Genomic DNA, 23,376 nt, shown 5'->3' with positions numbered 1-23,376 from the left:
TATTAGTTAAAATTTTCCTATATTTATGTGCCACTATACTACAGAATGAAAAAATTTAACTGAATTGAATTAATCATGCCTGTTCTGGGTCACACCGCATTGTGCACCACACTATACACTTTCTACACACCACACACAAAGTTAGTTGTTCTGAGTCACACGTGTGAACACTTTTTTCGGACTTTTAATCGAAAAATGTGACAGCTGATTTTTTCTGCAAGCCATATTATTTGCAGACAGAAATTATAAACAAAACATATTTTGCCGGTATAAACATAAAAAATTAAAAGTAAGTGCGTAATTCAAAGCCCTAAAATGCCAGCAGTGAATAATGTAAGGACAAGAGTAATTTATCAAGAACAAATAAGAAGGCGACAATTACATTACATTTTGATTTCTACCTTTGTTTTGATTTGTTTTTTTCTATCCCTCCTCAATGTTACTCATGAACAAACGATCGCCGTGTCGTTCTCGTTTTTGTTTTTGACGGCGGAGAAGTTTTTATTTTGGTTTTGGTCAAACAGTTTTTAACATCCATACGTTAAAGTAAATTTAATTATAGTGGGCATAATTAACTATTCTGTTAAGGTTTTTCTCATTTGTATTGCTTAAACATTTAAAATAATATCGAAAACAAATTTTCTATCGTGGCGGCCTCCATGTGCAGAAAGATATTGGCGGCGTTAGTTTTTTTTATACCCTCCACCATAGGATGGGGGTATATTAACTTTGTCATTCCGTTTGTAACACATCGAAATATTGCTCTAAGACCCCATAAAGTATATATATTCTGGGTCGTGGTGAAATTCTGAGTCGATCTAAGCATGTCCGTCCGTCCGTCTGTCCGTCTGTCCGGCTGTCCGTCCGTCTGTGGAAATCACGCTAACTTCCGAACGAAACAAGCTATCGACTTGAAACTTGGCACAAGTAGTTGTTATTGATGTAGGTCGGATGGTATTGAAAATCGGCCATATCGGACCACGTTTACGTATAGCCCCCATATAAACCGATCCCCAAATTTGGCTTGGGGAGCCTCCCGGAGCAGCAAAATTCATCCGATCCGGTTGAAATTTGGTACCTGATGTTAGTATACGGCCTCTAACAACCATGCAAAAATTGGTCCATATCGGTCCATAATTATATATAGCTCCCATATAAACCGATCCCCAGATTTGACCTCCGGAGCCTCTTGGAGGAGCAAAATTCATCCGATCCGGTTGAAATTTAGTACGTGGTCTTAGTATACGGTCTCTAACACCCATGCAAAAATTGGTCCATGTCGGTCCATAATTATATATAGCCCCCATATAAACCGATCCCCAGATTTGACCTCCGGAGCCTCTTGGAGGGGAAAAATTCATCCGACCCGGTTGAAATGTGGTACCTGATGTTAGTATACGGTCTCTAACAACCATGCAAAAATTGGTCCATATCGGTCCATAATTATATATAGCCCCCATATAAACCGATCCCCAGATTTGACCTCCGGAGCCTCTTGGAGGGGCAAAATTCATCCGATCCTGTTGAAATTTGGTACCTGATGTTAGTATACGGCCTCTAACAACCATGCAAAAATTGGTCCATATCGGTTCATAATTATATATAGCTCCCATATAAACCGATCCCCAGATTTGAACTCCGGAGCCTCTTGGAGGAGCAAAATTCATCCGATCCAATTGAAATTTAGTACGTGGTGTTAGTATATAGTCTCTAACAACCATGCAAAAATTGGTCCATATCGGTTCATAATTATATATAGCTCCCATATAAACCGATCCCCAGATTTGACCTCAGGAGCCTCTTGGAGGAGCGAAATTCATCCGATCCAGTTGAAATTTGGTACATGGTGTTAGTATATGGTATCTAACAACCATGCAAAAATTGGTCCATATCGGTCAATATTTATATATAGCAAAAGTCATCCGATGCGGTTGAAATTTGATACATTTTGTCAATATATGGCCTCTAACAGCCATGTAAAAATTGGTCAATATCGGTCTTTAGTTATATATAGCCGATGACTTATTACACAAAAATTGGTCCATATCGCCAAAATTAATCTACCAAAACTTTATTTCCATAGAAAATTTTGTCAAATTTTATTACTATAGAAAGTTGTGTCAAAATTTCATTTCTATAGAAAGTTCTGTCAAACGTTTATTTCTATAGAAATGTTTGTCAAAATTTTATTTCCATAGAAAGTTTTGTCAAAATTTTATTTTTATAGAAAATTTTGTAAAAAATTTATTTCTGTAGAAAATTTTGTCAACATTTTATTTCTATACAAAATTTTGTCAACATTTTACTTCCATAGAAAATTTTGTCAACATTTTATTTCTATAGAAATTTTTGTCAAGTTTTTATTTCTATAGAAAATTTTGTCAAAATTTTATTTCTATAGAAAATTTTGTCAAGTTTTCATTTCTATAGAAAATTTTGTCAAACTATATTATATACGTATTTAATCGGCCTTTTTTAGTTTAATATATACCCCGTATGGGCTAACTTACAATTTAGAAGACAGTGTTAAAAAGTTTTACGATACCTTGCCATCGGCAAGTGTTATCGCAACCCAAGTAATTCGATTGTGGATGACAGCCTTTAGTAGAAGTTCCTACGCAATCCATGGTGGAGGGTACATAAGATTCGGCCTGGCCGAACTTACGGCCGTATATACTTGTGTTTTTTTTTTTGCTCAGTTATTTGTGCACCAAGAACACTTTGCAGAATTGAAGATGCCATAACAACGCGATTCCAACTAAAAAACAACCCACGCGCATACACATCGATTACAGGTAGATAAAAGAAATGTAGGAAATTTTCCTACATTCTAACAAGTGTGTTTCCTTAAGTTTTGAAAGGATTGAATACTTCTTAGTACGAATGAACTAAAATATTTTTCTATGCCAAGTGTTATTCGTATGTATGATAAGCTTTCTATAATAAGGGAAGTCAGTGTTATAGTTTTATTATAAGAAATTTTACTACATTTGGGGAAACTTGGTTTTAGTTCGGTTTTTGTTTATTTTTACGAATGCTTTGTTATCAGTGAATAAAATTTTCTTGTTCAGTAGTAAATTCTTATACCCAGCGAAGAAAACAGTATTAGTAAAATGCCGTGCCTTATTCTAGTTAACGAACTATTCCTAACTGCTTTCAGTTTAGGATTTTTTTACTGAAACAAGTAAATTTTATTATTTCACACAAAAATTTAACTGAATGGAAATAAAATGGCTTAACTAAATTGACGAACATTTTTTCCTTTAAGGTGAGTATTAAGTTCGAGTTTAGCCGCTAAAATCGCTAAAGTGAAAACTAAATCAGTAAGAAAAATGCATGAAATTATACGTATTTGTTGCAAATTTTATTAGAACTTGATGGGGAATAGCCCAGAGCAAATTTTCAAAAATTTTGTATTCCTTAAAATGGATTATTAAAGAAAAGTAATCGTGAAAAAATGACGTTTTTAGCGGCTAACCTCGAACTTAATACACACATTTAGTTTCAAATACACTTTTTTCTGGGCGTATTGTGTTATAAAGGGTGATTTGTTAAGAGCTTGATAACTTTTTTTAAAAAAAAAACGCATAAAATTTGCAAAATCTCATCGGTTCTTTATTTGAAACGTTAGATTGGTCCATGACATTTACTTTTTGAAGATAATTTCATTTAAATGTTGACCGCGGCTGCGTCTTAGGTGGTCCATTCGGAAAGTCCAATTTTGGGCAACTTTTTCGAGCATTTCGGCCGGAATAGCCCGAATTTCTTCGGAAATGTTGTCTTCCAAAGCTGGAATAGTTGCTGGCTTATTTCTGTAGACTTTAGACTTGACGTAGCCCCACAAAAAATAGTCTAAAGGCGTCAAATCGCATGATCTTGGTGGCCAACTTACCGGTCCATTTCTTGAGATGAATTGTTCTCCGAAGTTTTCCCTCAAAATGGCCATAGAATCGCGAGCTGTGTGGCATGTAGCGCCATCTTGTTGAAACCACATGTCAACCAAGTTCAGTTCTTCCATTTTTGGCAACAAAAAGTTTGTTAGCATCGAACGATAGCGATCGCCATTCACCGTAACGTTGCGTCCAACAGCATCTTTGAAAAAATACGGTCCAATGATTCCACCAGCGTACAAACCACACCAAACAGTGCATTTTTCGGGATGCATGGGCAGTTCTTGAACGGCTTCTGGTTGCTCTTCACTCCAAATGCGGCAATTTTGCTTATTTACGTAGCCATTCAACCAGAAATGAGCCTCATCGCTGAACAAAATTTGTCGATAAAAAAGCGGATTTTCTGCCAACTTTTCTAGGGCCCATTCACTGAAAATTCGACGTTGTGGCAGATCGTTCGTCTATTCATGATGAAATGTCAAAGCATACTGAGCATCTTTCTCTTTGACACCATGTCTGAAATCCCACGTGATCTGTCAAATACTAATGCATGAAAATCCTAACCTCAAAAGAATCACCCTTTATATGATTAGATATAATGCCAGATCTCAGCATATATATATTGTTATATCTAATTATATAAACAATATGTATATATTCATATATGGCATCATATCCAATTGCATCTAGCATATATTGGACCATATCTAATGGTACATGTATGACAATAAATCAAACACGAGTATTGGAAAGAGCAATAGATTTTTTTTACTTTTCATATATTACTATACTACCGCTTATAAATTATTTGGTATTTTACATACATATTTTTCAATTTGCACAACATAATCAATTTCTTCTACATCACAAAGTTTAATTACTTCAACTGTGCTTGTACTAGAAAGAGGTACAATAACAGGTTGGCTGATAAGTCCCCGGTCTGACACATAGATGGCGTCGCTAGTATTAAAAGCATATTATTTTTATATAGTACCAACCTTCAAATGATTCGTGTCAAAATTTAGTTTGTGAGATAGAGCGTCTTTTGTGAAGCAACGTTTGTTGTTGTGAAAAAATGGAAATGTTTTGATAAAATACTGTTTTCTGAAGGGAAAAAATACGGTGGAAGCAAAAACTTGGCTTGATAATGAGTTTCCGGACTCTGATGATGAAATGATGAAATGAGCACGGAGGACGGTGAACGCAGTGGACGCCCGAAAGAGGTGGTTACCGACGAAAACCTCAAAAAAAATCCACAAAATGATTTTGAATGACCGTAAAATGAAGTTGATCGAGATAACAGAGGCCTTAAAGATATCAAAGGAACGTGTTGGTCATACCATTCATCAACATTTGGACATGCGGAAGCTATGTGCAAAATGGGTGCCGCGCGAGCTCACATTTGACCAAAAACAACAACGTGTTGATGATTCTGAGCGGTGTTTGCCAGGGCTGTGGAGCCGGAGTTGGAGTCTGCAGATTTTGCTGGAGTCGGAGTCGTAAAAATTTTGCTCAACTCCGACTCCGGCTAAACCAATTTTTTTAAAACACTTCACATTTTTGTAACTAAGCAAGTTTTTACGCAAATTAGTTTCCATTGCGTTATTCATTCGATCAATGTACAGCATGATTGTAAATGAAAATCAACTTCCAATTACGGCTATCTTTTTATGTTTCCTACAATGTTAGACTAGCAGATGGGCTGGATCGATCCATTTTAATGCCCATAGAAAAATATTTTAGTTCATTCGTACTAAGAAGTATTCAATACTTTCAAAAATTAAGGAAACACACTTGTTAGAATATAGGAAATTTTCCTATATTTCTTTTACCTACCTGTAATCGATACCTGTCATCGATGCAACCGATATGTTTGCGCGTGGGTTGTTTTTTTTTTTAGTTGGAATCGCGTTGTTATGGCATACGGAGAGATTGTTAAAAAATAATATAGTAAAATAATATAATAAATAACAAATAAAATATTTGTTATTTTAAATTAGTGAGAAAAATTATTGAACATAAATAACAAACAATAAGTCTATCAATGTTCTTGATGGTGTATAAAGAAAGAAAACAGCAACAGAATAACAACCCCTCCATTCGTCTTCGTTTTGGAATCTTCAATTATCAGGTAACATTCATACAGTGACGCTAACCTTTTGTGAAAAATACATGGTTTATGATTTGTTATATTTGTAGGTATTGAAATTGTAAAAGGAGGACAAACTCGTTACGCAGCATCTTATTAAAAGTGAAAGGAACAAGAAGAAGAAAATCATTACGTTTTACAGTTGGTAACTTTACATGGACATTGGAAATAGTGGAATAATAAACTAATATTTCAAGGCCAGTCGATGCTGTTAATTCTTAATAAATATATTTAACATATTAATAAAGCATGTCTTTTATTGAAGAAAAAATGCCCATATAAAAAAATAAAACTGTAGTTAAAAACGAAGGTAAGCAGCTCTAATTTTGAAGTAAAAGGTTTACCACAAATATGTAAGATTTGTCCAAATGAGTGAAAAAAGTTCAATAAAATCATTCCATATATGAATTCAATCCAGTTAATTTTTTTCATTCTGTAGTATAGTGGTACATAAATATAGGAAAATGTTAACTAATATATGGAATGCATTCTACCTAATTTCTACGAAAATCACAACGTTCAAACAAATAAAAATGTCTTTGGCGCTATACGAAGTTCAATTTTCTTCACCAGGAGTTCATTTTAACTTAAAGAAGGGGTCACTTTTTTCTGGGCGTGGTATATTGACAGAAAATTTTTTCAAAGCTGTTTTTTACAGAAAATTTTGTCAAAATGTTATTTCTATAAAAAGTTTTGTCAAAATTTTATTTCTATAGCAAATTTTGTCAATATTTTATTTCTATAAAAAATAAAATAAATAAAATATTGACGGCATATGTCTTTAAACTTATCTTCGGGAAGCCTACTGTATGAACTGGTTGAACCCCCTTGAAATTCTATATATTACCAAGGCCACTGAAATTTATTATTGGATACTTTTTTACTCAATACCAACGCTTTCCTCCATACTGCCAGAAGAGTATTACCAACATTGGATTTTGCTTGTAGTATGTTTAAACAATTTACTTTTGCGAAAAATCTCAAATAAGACGTTGAAATATAGGTTAGGTTAGGTGCTATTAAAGTACTTTGTTAAATAATTTGAGAAATTATATGGAAAACATTGTATGAGATATAAATGTGAAAAATAAACAAGTATATACGGCCGTAAGTTCGGCCAGGCCGAAGCTTATGTACCCTCCATCATGGATTACGTAGAAACTTCTTCTAAACACTGCCACCCACAATCGAATTACTTAAGTTGCGGTAACGCTTGCCGATGGCAAGGTATCTTAAAACCTCCTAACACCATCTTCTAAATTGTATGTAAGTCCATACGTGGTATATATTAAATCAAAAAAGATCGATCCAATACGTATATAATTCAGTTTGACAAAGTAGACATACAATTTTGACAAAATTTTCTACAGAAATAAAATTTTAACAAAATTTTCTATAGAAATAAAATTTTCACAAACTTTTCTATAGAAATAAAAATTTTCACAAAATTTTCTATAGAAAGAAAATTTTCACAAAAATGTCTACAGAAATAAAATTTTAACAAAATTTTCTATAGAAATAAACTTTTGACAAAATTTTCTATAGAAATAAAATCTTGGTAGATTATTTTTGGCTCGATTTTCTATAGAAAGAAAATGTTGACAAAAATGTCTACAGAAATAAAATTTTAACAACATTTTCTATATAAATAAACTTTTGAACAAAATTTTCTATAGAAATAAAATTTTGACAATGATGAAAATTTTATTATGAACCGAATAAAATTTTAACAAAATTTTCTCTAGAAATAAAATTTTGACAAAATTTTCTATAGAAATAAAATTTTGGCAACCATGATTATGAACCGATATGGACCAATTTTTGTGTGATTGGACCAATTTTGGTAAGGTTGTTAGCGACCATATACTAACACCACGTTCCTAATTCGAACCGGATCGGATGAATTTTGCTTCTCCAAGAGGCTCCGGAGGTCAAATCTGGAGAACGTTTTATATGGGGGCTATATATAATTATGGACCGATATGGACCAATTTTTGAACGGTTGCTAGAGACCATATACCAATACCATGTACCAAATTTGAGCCGGATCGGATGAGATTTGCTTCTCTTAGAGGCTTCGCAAGCCAAATCTGGAAATCGGTTTATATGGGGGCTATATATAATTATGGACCGATGTGGACCAATTTTTGCATGATTGTTAGAGACCATATACCAACACCATGTACCAAATTTCAGCCGGATCGGATGAAATATGCTTCTCTTAGAGGCTCCACAAGCCAAATCTGGGGATCGGTTTATATGGGGGCAATATATAATTAAGGACCGATATGGACCAATTTTTGCATGGTTGTTAGAGACCATATACCAACACCATGTACCAAATTTCAGCCGGATCGGATGAAATATGCTTCTCTTAGAGGCTCCACAAACCAAATCTGGGGATCGGTTTATATGGGGGCTATATATAATTATGAACCGATGTGGACCAATTTTTGCATGGTTGTTAGAGACCATATACCAACATCATGTACCAAATTTCAGCCGGATCGGATGAAATTTGCTTCTCTTTGAGGCTCCGCAAGCCAAATCTGGGGATCGATTTATATGGGGGCTATATATAATTATGGACCGATGTCGACCAATTTTTGCATGGTTGTTAGAGACCATATACCAACATCATGTACCAAATTTCAGCCGGATAGGATGAAATTTGCTTCTCTTTGAGGCTCCGCAAGCCAAATCTGGGGATCGGTTTATATGGGGGCTATATATAATTATGGACCGATATGGACCAATTTTTGCATGGTTGTTAGAGACCATATACCAACACCATGTACCAAATTTCAGCCGGATCGGATGAAATATGCTTCTGTTAGAGGCTCCACAAGCCAAATCTGAGGGTCCCTTTATATGGGGGCTATACGTAAAAGTGGACCGATATGGCCCATTTTCAATACCATCCGACCTACATCGATAGCAAATACTTGTGCCAAGTTTCAAGTCGATAGCTTGTTTCGTTCGGAAGTTAGCGTGATTTCAACAGACGGACGGACGGACGGACGGACGGACGGACATGCTTAGATCGACTCAGAATTTCACCACGACCCAGAATATATATACTTTATGGGGTCTTAGAGCAATATTTCGATGTGTTACAAACGGAATGACAAAGTTAATATACCCCCATCCTATGATGGAGGGTATAAAAAAATGTTTGCTATTTCCAATACTAGTGCTAGATGCAATAAGATATGATGCCATATATAAATATATACAGATATAATTAGATAGACTTTGATATAATTATATATGATCAGATCCACCGATTTTTACACGGGATTTGAAAAATATTTCAGATTCGGTTATGAAGACCGTATGCACCTGATGACTACTGAATGACTGTTGTAGAATTTATTTATGGTGGTCGTATCAACCGATTTAAAGTAAAATCTTTTGAAGGTGAGACATTTGGTTGCTACAACTTTTTGACTATTATGAGAATAGATAATCTATTGACATGTTCGCCAAGATTGCAAAATGATTTTGAATATAGCAATAATGTTGACACAACTGATAAATAATCCTTAATGTAGAATTTTCATAACTACACTCTTCTCTGTGTGTATTTAGATTAATTTGTACCACTATACACTATAATATACTTGTACCACTATAAATCTGTAAGATAAGACAAAATGTGATGTTACTGCGCTTATATGGTCCCATAAGGCAAAGATTTACTTTGATTTGCTTCAACTTAATATTTTAGTTAAAAACACAAAATGTTGAAAACATATTTTTAACTACTTTTAATTTAATTAAAAACCAAATTAGGCCAGTTAATTTTTGAATTGATTATACTTTCAGTTTCAATTTTTCAGAAATATGTTGGTATAGTTTTCTGGACATATTGTATTTGTTTTTGAATTGAATTAAACAATCATAGTCATCTTTTGATTTTCATTCAAAGTTACCTAAGGCTACAAAATTTTGTTTGTTCTCTTTTCTTGTAATTGAAAGATGAAATTCTTTAAGCTCAATCGAAATAGCCTCAATGAAATTTCAAATTGAAATCCATTTATCAAAATGCTCTTGAACTTTCATTCTATTTCTAATCAATAATCAAATTCTTGTGAGTGCTATCAAAGAGAATATCTTGTCTTTTCTGTTCTTTAGTGCAAACCGTAAAACAATAAGCAACAAGTTTTATTTCCAAAATAACCAATTTAAATAAATAGAAAATCCTTTACGAAACAATTAAAGTTTTTGCAAGTGTTTTGAGGTCCTTCTATCCCAAAGATTCTTAAGATATTCAAGGATGTTTGTTTCTATCATCTCCTAAGGGTATATTTACTGCACTTGCATTCAAATTGAAAGAAGTAAATAAACTTTTGGCTTAATCTTGTCTTAAGGACGTCGAACAAGTGGAGTGAAGACGAAAAAACAACAACGACTACTGGAAGAACACAGACATTCATATGTACCCTAAACAAACACTAATGCTCTTCCTCGGCATACTCAACTGGCATTTGTCGAGAACAAAAAAACGAACTTGAATTGACACATTTGTCACCAAAGTTGTCGAAAAACAATTCTAAAGTGCAGAACACAGACTGAAGATGTCGGGCGGTCGGTCGCTATCCAAAGTTCACACCCTGTACACCATGCGCTGTCACCGACTTTGACACTCACACGCACATCCAGACCAACAACGGATATGAACCTAAGCCGGTGATGAAGGCAAGAAAAACATCTCGAAATGTCAACAGAGACAATGATGGTTTTTGGCTTAAACAAATGTGTCAAATTTATTGGAGTGGGTAATTTGGGCAATTATTAATATCAAATTCAAAAGGACATTTTACAAAATAAAATTCAACATCAATTTCCACAATCGGAGAGGGGGCTTAAAAAAAGCAACGGTCATATAAAAGTGGAGTGCTTCTTTGAATTAATTTTTTGTTTGATTAAGATAACAAATTTATTGACAGCGCAAATTAAAAATGAGGGATTTTTTCAAATGTTTAGGAATTTAGTCCGATAAATAATTGTAACATACTGATCCATTGTCCATCACTAGCGACATATTTTCCCCATTATTCTAGCAACACACGATACCGCGACGAAAAACGACACGACTTTTTACTCAATCCGCGAATCGACCCAATTTTTTTTCTTCATAAGAACGAGAATACTTCTCTGCTAAGTCATACGTCATCGACCGGACCAAGTGATGATCAGAGGGAGCAATGTGTGGGCTATATATCATTTGAGAGTTTCGGCATGTACTCAAGTTTGCACTTTTCTATACCGGTGTCAATTGGAACATTGTCTAGTACTTGGTCCATAAAACAAATCTCAAATAAGACGTTGAAAGATACCGATGTGCTATTAAAGTACTTTGTTAAATAATTTGAGAAATTATATGGGAAACATTGTATGAGATATAAATGTGAAAAATAAAAATAAACTTTGCTATTTCCAATACTAGTGTCATATATGTACGATTAGATATGGTCCAATATATGCTAGATGCAATAAGATATGATGCCATATATAAATATATACAGATATAATTAGATAGACTTTGATATAATTATATATGATCAGATCCACCGATTTTTACACGGGATTTGAAAAATATTTCAGATTCGGTTATGAAGACCGTATGCACCTGATGACTACTGAATGACTGTTGTGGAATTTATTTATTACACCCACCACCATATAATGGTGACGGGGGTATAATAAGTTTGTCATTCCGTGTGTAATATATAGAAATATCGATTTCCGACTATATAAAGTATATATTCTTGATAAGGGAGAAATTCTAAGACGATATAACCATGTCCGTCTGTCTGTTGTAATCACGCTACAGTCTTCAATAATGAAGCAATCGTGCTGCAATTTTGGACAAACTCGTTTTTTGTCTGCAGCCAAGTCAAGTTCGAAGATGGTCTATATCGGTCCAGGTTTCGATGTAGTCCCCATATAAACCGACCTCCCGATTTGGGATCTTGGGCTTATAGGAACCGTAGTTTTTATCCAATTTGCCTGAAATTGGAAATCTAGAGGTATTTTATGAACATGAAGAGGTGTGCCAAAAATGTTGATTATCGATCCATTTTTTGGTATAGCCCCCATATAGACCGATCTCCCGATTTTACTTCTTGTGCTTATAGAATCCGTAGTTTTCATCCAATTTGTCTGAAATTGGAAATCTAGAGGTATTTAGGACCATGAAGAGGTGTGCCAAAAATGGTGGGTATCGGTCTATGTTTTGGTATAGCCCCCATATAGACCGATCTTCAGATTTTACTTCTTGTGCTTATAGAATCCTTAGTTGTTATCCAATTTGCCTGAAATTGGAAGTCTAGAGGTACTGTAGGACCATAAAGAGATGCACAGAAAATGTTGAGTATAGTCCATGTTTTGATATAGCCCCCATACAGACCGATCTCCAGATTTTACTTCTTGGGCTTATAGAAACCGAATTGCCTGAAATTGGAAATCTAGAAGTATTGTAGGACCATAAAGAGGTGTGCCGAAAATGGTGAGTATCGATCAATATTTTAATTTAGCCCCCATATAGACCGATCTCCCGACGATTTTACTTTTGGAATTGTAGAAAGCGCAGTTGGCGTCCAATTTGCCTGAAATTGAAAATGTGGAGGTTTTTTAGGACTATAAATAGTATCGGTCCAAGCTTTAGTATAGCCCCCATAAGACAGATCTCCCGATTTAACTCCTTAGATTTCTAGAAACTGCAGTTTTTATCGATTTGCCTGAAATTTTAGTTTTTATAGGTCCATAGGGTAAGGCCTCCATAAAGAAGGCACTTCATTATTTTCTTGCACACTTGCAAGAGATGTTAATGATTCCTCTAAAACTCAAACAAAAATGGTTCTCATAAATCCAAAATCTGATATAGTCGTCGTAGGTCAAATCTTTAAATTTATCTTCGGGAAGTGTACTGGTTGAACTGCTCTGCTTGGGAGAATATCTGTCATCAAAACCCCTTGCTATTTCAAAGAAAACTATAATATTTGATTCATGGTGGTGGGTATTTAAGATTCGGCCCGGCCGTACTGCTGTATATACTTGTTTTTTAATACCATATTTATACGTTTTGCCACACTTTTAATCAACTCTTTTATAATTTTATCTGATATATTCTCCCACTCAAGCTGTACTCGTTCCCACTGGTCTTCGAATTTTGATTGAGCTGATTTGTACAATCCCAGCCGTCTTCTCACGATTGACCATAAATTTTCAATCGGGTTGAGGCTTTGCGCTGGCCAATTCATTACTTGAAATTTTTGCTCACTAAGCCATTTTTTCACTAACTCGGGACACCCCTTCCGACTCGGGAGGGACGAGGCCCTCACGGTCGGAAGGGGCGGGAGAGTGGGCGATGGGGCCGTTCGAAAAAAAAATGATCTATACCTCTAATACATATGTATCGCCTGATAAATCATAAATACACTTGTGCCAAATTGCATAAAACTGGCTTTAGATTTAATCCTTCCCATATTTTTTAATAACATTGTTCTCATCCTAGGGCGATTTAAATTTCAAATGTAGACAATTTTTTGAAATTTTACCTGTTTGAAAACGACAGGTGAAATTGAATTTCGCCAAAAATCTACTATTTAAAGTTGTCCATCAATTGACTAGATATTGTACAGTGTTACGATGACATAGAAAAAATGAACACATAGTATAGGTGTGCACGTGAGTGCTCACGCGCACTCACGGCGGAAAAATTTTACTCACGCACGATATTTTTTGGGACTCACCCACAGTCACGAAAAGAAAAGTTGTTCTTAAGCACACTCACATACGAAAATGTCGTGACTCACGAAAAATACCGTGACTCGCAATAAATATCGTGAGACACGAAAAATGTCGTGACTCAGAAATAATTTTAAGAGTAATTTACTTAAGCGACGTGTCTGAAAACATGAGCATGATTAAAATGGAGATGGTTATTAAACTGTTAACATCCCAGGTGTCACTAAAATTGTAAATGAATTCAACTCGTAAGTGTTTTGTGTCCGTGGGCGGGATTTTTTTCGTGAGCGTACTTTTCCGAAATTCGTTACTCACGCACGTGACGTGACTTTTGGTTGGAACAATCGATAATTTATTAAGCCAAAATTGGTCAAACTAGAAATCCATATTTCGAACATTTATTTTTTTATGAATTTTACTGAAATTGTTGGCAACCATTCGAGGGTTATCTTTGAAACTCAAATCTTACATTAAGACCCAATCCAATATGCCTGCCAAGACATGTAAATGACTGAAAGCAATTGTCACTAGTTTCTTGGAAAAGGACAATAAAAAAATAACACTACGAACTTCTACATCAACAGCTTCCTGCCACCAGCTGGAATAGCAGCAATAGCTGCCACAATGAAAATGCCAAGAAAATTGCAATTTGAGTAGACGACATTAGAGTTGGCGAACAAGTGAATGACATTTTCCTTCCCAAACATGTCTGGAGAAAAAGTTCCAATGGCATAAAAGTTCTTCTAATTAAAAGATAAAAATACGTCTGCCAACTAAAGATCCCATTTTTGTTTGTTAGTTTTTTAGGCTACATACACTATACAAATTGCCGACAAAGTTGAAATTATGAAATGACAATTTTGTAATACGATAAATTAACAAGAGAATGAATGTAATGTGTCATAATAGGACACAAATACATTCTGAAAGTGATACAGTAATATGAATAAACGTAGCAAACACAAACATGCTACTGCGTGAATATGATTAGCCAGCCTGTCATTCCAGACTTCTATTTATGTTGCAAAATTTTGGAATACTTTAATTCCTTTGGTACTTGTATAGAAAAATTGTTATTCATAGAGTACTTTTGTTTTTTGACATAAACATTAATACGTTGTGCATTTACTAATGGTTACAACCCTCCGCCTCCACCCTCATGGTATGGATCATGGTGCATATGTTATCCCTATTAAATTAAGATGTGGCCCTCACTGTGCCTCAAGTGTCTCCTAGTATGTTATATTTTTTTATTCAATAAATATAAAACATAAATATTGGCGTAGCTAGAGGGGTCTTGGGGACTGGCTCACTCCTCACCCAGAATTTTTTTGCACAATTATCTTATTAATTAATTAATTATTAAGTAATAAAGTAAATGTTTGGGTTAAAGAGGGGGAGCCACCGTGGTGCAATGGGTAGCATGCCCGCCTTGCATACATAGGGTCGTGGGTTCAACCGAACACCAAACAGTTTTTCAAGGTTTCAGTCTGAGTGTTTCAAAGCTTCTCTAAGTGGTTTCACCGCAATGTAGAACGCCATTCGGACTCGGCTATAAATTGTAGGTCCGTTGTCATTGAGCTGAACATAAAATCGGGCAACACTCAGTGATATGAGGGAAGTTCACAAATGTGGTATCACAATGGACTGAAAGTCTAAGTGAGCTTGAAATATCGGGCTGCCACTATACCTAACCAGACTAACCTACGGCCCACGGTTTTACTTCGGAAACCTCATGAAGGAACAAATCTCATTTGATTCGGATGAAATTTGCCCCTCTAATTACCATGCGATTGGTTCATATCAGTTCGTAATTAATTATAGACTGATTCTGGCGTTTTTATCTAACATAGACTCCATATGGACTAACATACAATTTGGAAGACAATGTTGAGAAGGTTTAATATAACATGCCATCGGCAATTGCTACCACAACCCAAGTTATTCGTTTTTTTAGGAAAACTTTGTACGCAATCCGTGGTGGAGATTCGACTTTGCAGAACTTTCGGACGTACTTATTTGTGTGTTTTTTTTTTAATTTATCATAATTTCTAATTAGAATAAAGATTTTAATAAAATAAATATAAATTGAGAAGCTCATACACTTTTAGAGCTGTGGCAAAAGGATTAAAATGTAACATCCGTGACTCTGCAAATCAAAATAAAATTATATATAAAACTGAGAGATCAGTACATGTAGAAGATAAAGATAAAAAATTTGACCAGAAAAAAGCCGTCGTCAAAACTTCTGTTTGCGGGACTTTCCGATTATCAGGCAAATTCCAGGCAAATTACGATACCAAAACCAGGGCTGTGGAGCCGGTGTCGGAGTCTTGGAGTCGGAGTCTGAAGATTTTGCTGGAGTCGGAGTCGTAAAAATTTTGCTCGACTCCGACTCCGGCTAAACCAAATTTTTTAAAACACTTCACATTTTTGTAACTAAGCAAGTTTTTACGCAAATAAGTTGCCATTGCGTTATTCATTCGATCAATGTACAGAATGATTGTAAATGAAAATCAACTTCCAATTACGTCTATCTTTTTATGTTTCCTAGAATGTTAGACTAGCAGATGGGCTGGATCGACCCATTTTAATGCCCATATCAATTTATTTGAAATATTTCGAACAATCGAAATTATTTTTTTTTAATTTTATTTTAAGGCCATATACATATGTGGAATATAGACAGAAAATTTTTTCAAAGTTGTTTTTATAGAAAATTTTATTTCTATAAAAAATTTTGTCAAAATTTTATTTCTATAAAAAATTTATTCAAAATTTTATTACTATAGAAATATTTTTTTCTATAGAAAATTTAGTCAAAATTTTATTTCTATAGAAAATTGAGTCAAAATTTTGTTTCTATAGAATATTTTGCAAAATTTTATTTCTATAGAAAATTTTGCAAAATTTTGTTTGTTACACAAAAATTTTTTTCACAATTTTATTTCTATTGATAATTTTATTTCTATAAAAATTTAAGTCAAAATTTTATTTCTATAGAAAATTTTGCCAAAATTTTATAGTAATAGTTTTTTTTATTAGAAAATTTGGTCAAAATTTTATTTCTATATAAAATTTGGTCAAAATTTTATTTCTATAGAAAATTTTGCCAAAATTTTATAGTAATAAAATTTTTTTACTAGAAAATTTGGTCAACATTTTATTTCTATAGAAAATTTTGTCAAAATTTTGTTTCTGTTGTTGTTGTTGTAACAGTTTATTGTGATCTCATCCATTTCATGTTATACGCTTGGTACATCAGCTTGTTGGCAGATCAAGGAACTCTGCGACTAAGGTGGGGTGTGTCCAGAGTGATCTGGTGGTAAGTCGGGTTGGTTTGGCTGGGCAAGAGAAAAGATGACGCGTGTCGTGTGGCCCTTGGTTACAAATTGGACAAACGTCAGCTACGCTGCTATCAATCACCGATAAGTAGGAATTGAGGCGGCTGCACTTGCCTGATCTTAATTGGGCCAAAACTACCCTAGTCTGCCATGGGAGGTCTCTTTCCTCCGGTGCTATGGGCGGTGGTCGGACTCCAAGAACAGGATTAACCTTGTAGCTTCTCACCGCTTCAGCTACAGTATCCTCATGAATCCTGTTCAAACCTGCCTGGTACGCTGCTTGATCTAGAGGCTCTCTTTTATAGCGCTGGATCTCGCGCTCTAGATTATGTATATCAACCCTTACGTTCCTGGGTGGTGGTTGTGTATCCATAAGATGGTGGTTTGGATGATTACTGCGATAACAAACCAGGAGATACTGCTTTGACAACATGTAGTTGTGTCTTCGCACAGGGATGATCTTTGTCTCCACATAAAGGTGATCCAGGGGTGTGCTGCGGAGACACCCAGTCGCAGTTCTAAGAGCAGCGTTCTGGCAGGTTTGTATGTTATTCCACTGCGTATCACTGGTCTGCGGTGTCCACACTGGCGCTGCATAGTTTACCACTGACCGGCCAATTGCCTTATAAGTAGTTAGCAAGGTTTCTTTGTCCGCACCCCAAGTACTGCCGGCAAGTGACTTGAGGACCTTGTTTCTATCACGGAGCTTATTACAAATTGCAGTGGCATGGGCAGATGACCTAAAAAGGCTGTCGAATGTGACCCCAAGAATCTTGGGGTAATTTGTGGTCGGAATTATTACTCCATCGACTCTGATATTCAACTGCCTGCGCACTTCTGCCGTCCATGTAGTAAATAGTGTGGCTGAGGATTTGGTGGGGGATATCCTCAAGTTTCTCGCAGTGAAATAACTGGTAAGATTAGCTATGTAGACGTTCAACCGATCGCAAATGTCATCAACATTGGGCCCAGATGCCAAGATTGTACACGCATATGATACAATCTCGACGCCGTCAGGAGGGGGTGGAATCGAGGACATGTAGAGGTTAAACAGTGCCGGAGATATCACCCCACCTTGGGGAACTCCCTGTTTAACTCTACGCGGTCTTGACTTTCTGTCCCTGAATTCCACGTACGACTGGCGTCCACACATATAAAGTTTCTGTAGAAAATTTTGTCAAAATTTTGTTTCTGTAGAATATTTTGCAGAATTTTATTTACTACACAAAAATTTTTCTAAAATTGTATTTTTATTGATAATTTTTTCAAAATTTTATTTCTATAAGAAAAAATTGTCAAATTTTATTTCTATAGCAAATTTTCTCAAAATTTTTTTTTCTTACTGATGCTCACTGCTATAAAAAATGTTTTCAAAATTTTATTACTATAGAAATATTTTTTTCTATATAAAATTTTATTTCTATAGAAAATTTAGTCAAAATTTTGTTTCTATATAATATTTTGTTTGCTACACATCTTTTTTTTAAATTGTATTTCTATTGATAATTTTTTCAAACCTTTATTTCTATAAAAAAATTTGCCAAATTTTATTTCAATAAAAATTTTATTCAAAATTTTATTTCTATATATTTGGCCAAAATTTGATTTCTATAGAAAATTTTGCCAAAATTTTATTTCTATAGAAAATTTAGTCAAAATTTTGTTTCTTTAGAAAATTTTGCAAAATTTTATTTACTAGACAAATTTGTTTCCAAAATTGTATGCTCACTGATACTCACTGCTAAGCTAAGTAAAACTTGTAGAAATGACTCAAATATTCAAATTTTTCAATGAATGAATCATAAATGCATTTTTGCGAAATTGTCTAAACAATTATAAATATTTCCCAAATATTGCCCGAGATTTTGTAGAAGTCTGATTTGAGATTTTATCAAAATGTAGATCTAAATAGAAAGTTGGGCAGAGTATATTTTAATCGGCCCGACTTTATACTTTCCTTGCATTTTTATTTTTTGTTAAAATTGTGTTACGTCCCATAACGTTAGATTTAAATTTTAAGTACATAGATTTTGTAGAAGTATATACAATTTTGTCTAAATCGATTCAGATTCAAATTCAGGCATATGGTAATATAAACCTTTATATAGCTCGCAACAAATTTAAAGAATTTTAGATAGTATCAATAATTTTGGTCCACAAATACTGTTGGTATCTTCTCATATTATGATGGGTATTTATGTTATATCATTATTTTATTTATTAAAAATTTCCGTAAATTTGAAATATAGAGTGGAATTGCCATCTAATGTGAAATTAAGACCTGTTTTGCACACATAAATAAATACGATACTTTATATCGATCATCTTACGGTACCCCCACAATAGAACTACAAATTAGTGGTATTAAAATGAGATTTAGTTATATTACCCGGAGTCGACTCCGGAGTCGGAGTCGAGCTGATGAGAAATGCTGGAGTCGAAGTCGAGCAAAATTGGCTCGACTCCACAGCCCTGACCAAAACAATAAAATTGGGACAGTGTCCTCATAAGAACCATATACGAACGGTCTGTCGTAAATATACATACATGTATCCCTTATATACTCTTACTCCAAAAATTATTAAACATTTCGGGAAGATCGAGTGATAATAGTATATTCTACGCTAAAATATTCAAACAATTTGTCCAACGAATAATAAAAAAAAAAATAATAAAATGAACCTAGATTTGGCAAACATGGCAAATTGTAAGGTAGCAACATTCAGATACAAAAGAACAAAAATCGTCGGCTTCATTCAAAATGGAATAAAAATTTCAGGCCTATCGGATAAAATCTATGGCTTCTTAAAAGTCCATAAGCGTTGTTTGTTGGTACTCTTTCATGAAGGACAAATGTCTCGTAATTATAGTAGAATTTGACTCAACTAAGTTCGATACTGAATTGGATATAATGTTGAATTGGAACCAAGTAGATATAATTTAAAAAATTAAAGTATTTTCTGATCCATGTTGCCGTAAAAAACTTTTGACAATATTTTGCCTTAGTCATGGGCACTCAGCTGGCCAAATTGTATTAAGAACTGGAAACGAAATTACCTATGACAGGCGATTATTGCTATCCCCTTTTTCTAAATCGTTAAACTTGACATCTGGTGGCGCAGGCGACCTCTGGCCAAAGATGGAAAAGTCATTATTTTCCAGTTATCCCTTTTATTTCATACTGTACGGGGAAAGAACAATCAGTTTTCAAAAAGGCAAAAGTGGATAAATATAAATTTGTGCGAGGAGTTTTAAGTTTATGCCATGTTGGAAAATGTTCACACTGCCGTGGAGGAATTTGGAAAGATTATATACCAACATAATATGAACCGAAGACTTTCAAAGAAAATAAAAATAACAAACCACGAATGAGAACTAGTAATCAATTTACTGAAATGGATATTTAGCAAGAGATAGAGCAATTTGCTAGGGAAGATGAAATTTACTATATCTGGCAAGCATCGGAAGACTTTACCAATCTGATTTAGATAAAAGATTTCGCATTCTGTAGAAAACATACACGTCGATTCCGTAACATTTAAAGATTTGTTAAAAAAAAAAACACTTCTAAAAACACCGGATTTGATCAGAAAATATTGGTTTAATTTTGAAAGGCAATGGCCAAGAGTCGCAACACAAAATTGTATGTCCTCATAAATTAATTATTGAAGAAAAGTAACCTTTTTGAATAATATATTCAGTTACATTTTCATAAAACCTCGTACGTACTTTACCTAAAGATCTTTTACACCACACTATGGATATTTCCAACAATTTCCTATACATTTATATGCCAGTTCGGAATTTAACTACAGAACATATGTGTTAAATATTCAAAAAATTATGTACAATTTCGAAGCCATTTCTTCGTAACAGTGACTGCAATATCGCACTTTGCATTCTTCTGTGTTTCGAGTAACTATAGCCGTAATAGATATTTCAATTATAGAACAACTTCTTCTACTTACAACTTCTAGCGATGTCTTGAGTTTTCCAAATAGAGCTGCCCATATTTTATCACGTGTAAAGGCATTTTTATAGCCCTGTAGGATTTCAATCAATTCCATAAAGACTTTGCGGCCATGATTATCTTTGGGTGGCCCATCACGATACAACAACAATGTAGGATTGGTCAATATAACCAATAAACGTATGAGCACATCCGAAAATTCATCATCATCGACATATTCCGGCAGCATATAAACCAAATCAGTTTGCAAAACTTTGGCATGACCCAAATGACGACGATATTCATGATTGTCCAAATCGCGACGTAAAATCCAAATTAAATGCTGCAATATTGTCAAAGTTAAATTAATGGATCTGTCACTACACTCCAAAAACACTAGTTACCTTTAATCCCTGTATGGCATCGGGTTCGGCCTGATAACGTTGACCATCGGAGTAACCCAATGCGGCACAGGTTGCATCAATATCTGCCAATAAGACAGACATCTTGAAATTCACAAAACAAAACTCCCGACGAATTAAATGTTTTTTTTACGGATCTATGCTCTGAACCACGTGTTGATTATTCCCGAATACTTCGCGTTTACTAAAATGTCCTCTGCCAAAGTTTTATTTGTTGTCTTCCAAAATACTTAAGGGTTCTTTTTTCGCAGACGTCTTCACATAAAAACACCACACAAACATGGAACACCGGTTCTTATTCGCTTTGTAAACAAAAACTTGAAAACAACAACAAATGTGGCCAGTTGTCAATGTTAGCCGCTAAGCTAATCATCCCCATTTGACAGTCAACAGATGTTGTGGGCACATGGTTTTTAGAAAGCAAAAGCTTTTGTCGAAAATGTTTAGTACTCACCGATGGGGTGTGTGTGTGTCCATGCTAAACAGTCTGATCGGAATAGTAGCGTTGCCAGATTACACTGTATACAGTTAAAAAGCCATTGATAAAATTTTGAATTATTAACGGCTTCCGAACGAACTAAATTTTTATTCTTATACTACGTTCGCACTAGACACGAAATTTCGCTATTTAGAACCAAAATCTCTTTACAAGTCTCAAGTGCTCGGACTGGCAAAATAACGAGATTTCGTAGATTTGAGGAATTAACAGCTGTTTGTAAATAAAGGGTGATTCTTTTGAGGTTAGGATTTTCATGCATTAGTATTTGACAGATCACGTGGGATTTCAGACATGGTGTCAAAGAGAAAGATGCTCAGTATGCTTTGACATTTCATCATGAATAGACTTACTAACGAGCCACAACGTCGAATTTTCAGTGAATGGGCCCTAGAAAAGTTGGCAGAAAATCCGCTTTTTTATCGACAAATTTTGTTCAGCGATGAGGCTCATTTCTGGTGGAATGGCTACGTAAATAAGCAAAATTGCCGCATTTGGAGTGAAGAGCAACCAGAAGCCGTTCAAGAACTGCCCATGCATCCCGAAAAATGCACTGTTTGGTGTGGTTTGTACGCTGGTGGAATCATTGGACCGTATTTTTTCAAAGATGCTGTTGGACGCAACGTTACGGTGAATGGCGATCGCTATCGTTCGATGCTAACAAACTTTTTGTTGCCAAAAATGGAAGAACTGAACTTGGTTGACATGTGGTTTCAACAAGATGGCGCTACATGCCACACAGCTCGCGATTCTATGGCCATTTTGAGGGAAAACTTCGGAGAACAATTCATCTCAAGAAATGGACCGGTAAGTTGGCCACCAAGATCATGCGATTTGACGCCTTTAGACTATTTTTTGTGGGGCTACGTCAAGTCTAAAGTCTACAGAAATAAGCCAGCAACTATTCCAGCTTTGGAAGACAACATTTCCGAAGAAATTCGGGCTATTCCGGCCGAAATGCTCGAAAAAGTTGCCCAAAATTGGACTTTCCGAATGGACCACCTAAGACGCAGCCGCGGTCAACATTTAAATGAAATTATCTTCAAAAAGTAAATGTCATGGACCAATCTAACGTTTCAAATAAAGAACCGATGAGATTTTGCAAATTTTATGCGTTTTTTTTTTTTAAAAAGTTATCAAGCTCTTAACAAATCACCCTTTATATCAATCCAAACATAAACCCGTATGTGTACACTAGGGCTGCCAATTACCCGATTTATCGGCATTTTGACGGTTTTTGACTCACAAAATGGACAATTCCGATTTTTTCCGATTTTAACGATATTAACTCCGTTCATTAGGTACATAGTTTGGGGAGTTAAAGTTTTTACATTTTGAATAAATTTTTGAAATTTTAAAATAAATTTTAAA

General features: G+C 34.8%; 1 protein-coding gene across 1 annotated transcript in view; it reads right to left on the bottom strand.

The window, feature by feature from the left end:
- timeout (circadian regulator timeout) overlaps window positions 1–21,859 on the bottom strand; it is a 1,081,463-nt gene extending 1,059,604 nt beyond the window's left edge. Inside the window, exons 1-2 of the mRNA XM_075291454.1 lie at window positions 21,492–21,859; window positions 21,107–21,430 (exon numbers count right to left, since the gene is read on the bottom strand). Of these exons, the coding sequence (XP_075147569.1) occupies window positions 21,107–21,430; window positions 21,492–21,593 (426 nt within the window). The 5' untranslated portion in view covers window positions 21,594–21,859. The remainder of the gene's footprint in view (window positions 1–21,106; window positions 21,431–21,491) is intronic.
- Window positions 21,860–23,376: the final 1,517 nt, after the last annotated feature.

Source organism: Haematobia irritans, chromosome 1 (assembly GCF_050003625.1).
Source record: "Haematobia irritans isolate KBUSLIRL chromosome 1, ASM5000362v1, whole genome shotgun sequence".
In the NCBI taxonomy this organism is placed as follows: domain Eukaryota; kingdom Metazoa; phylum Arthropoda; class Insecta; order Diptera; family Muscidae; genus Haematobia; species Haematobia irritans.
The sequence above is the reverse complement of the archived record's forward strand: the minus strand, read 5'-3'. Positions and strand labels throughout refer to the sequence as shown.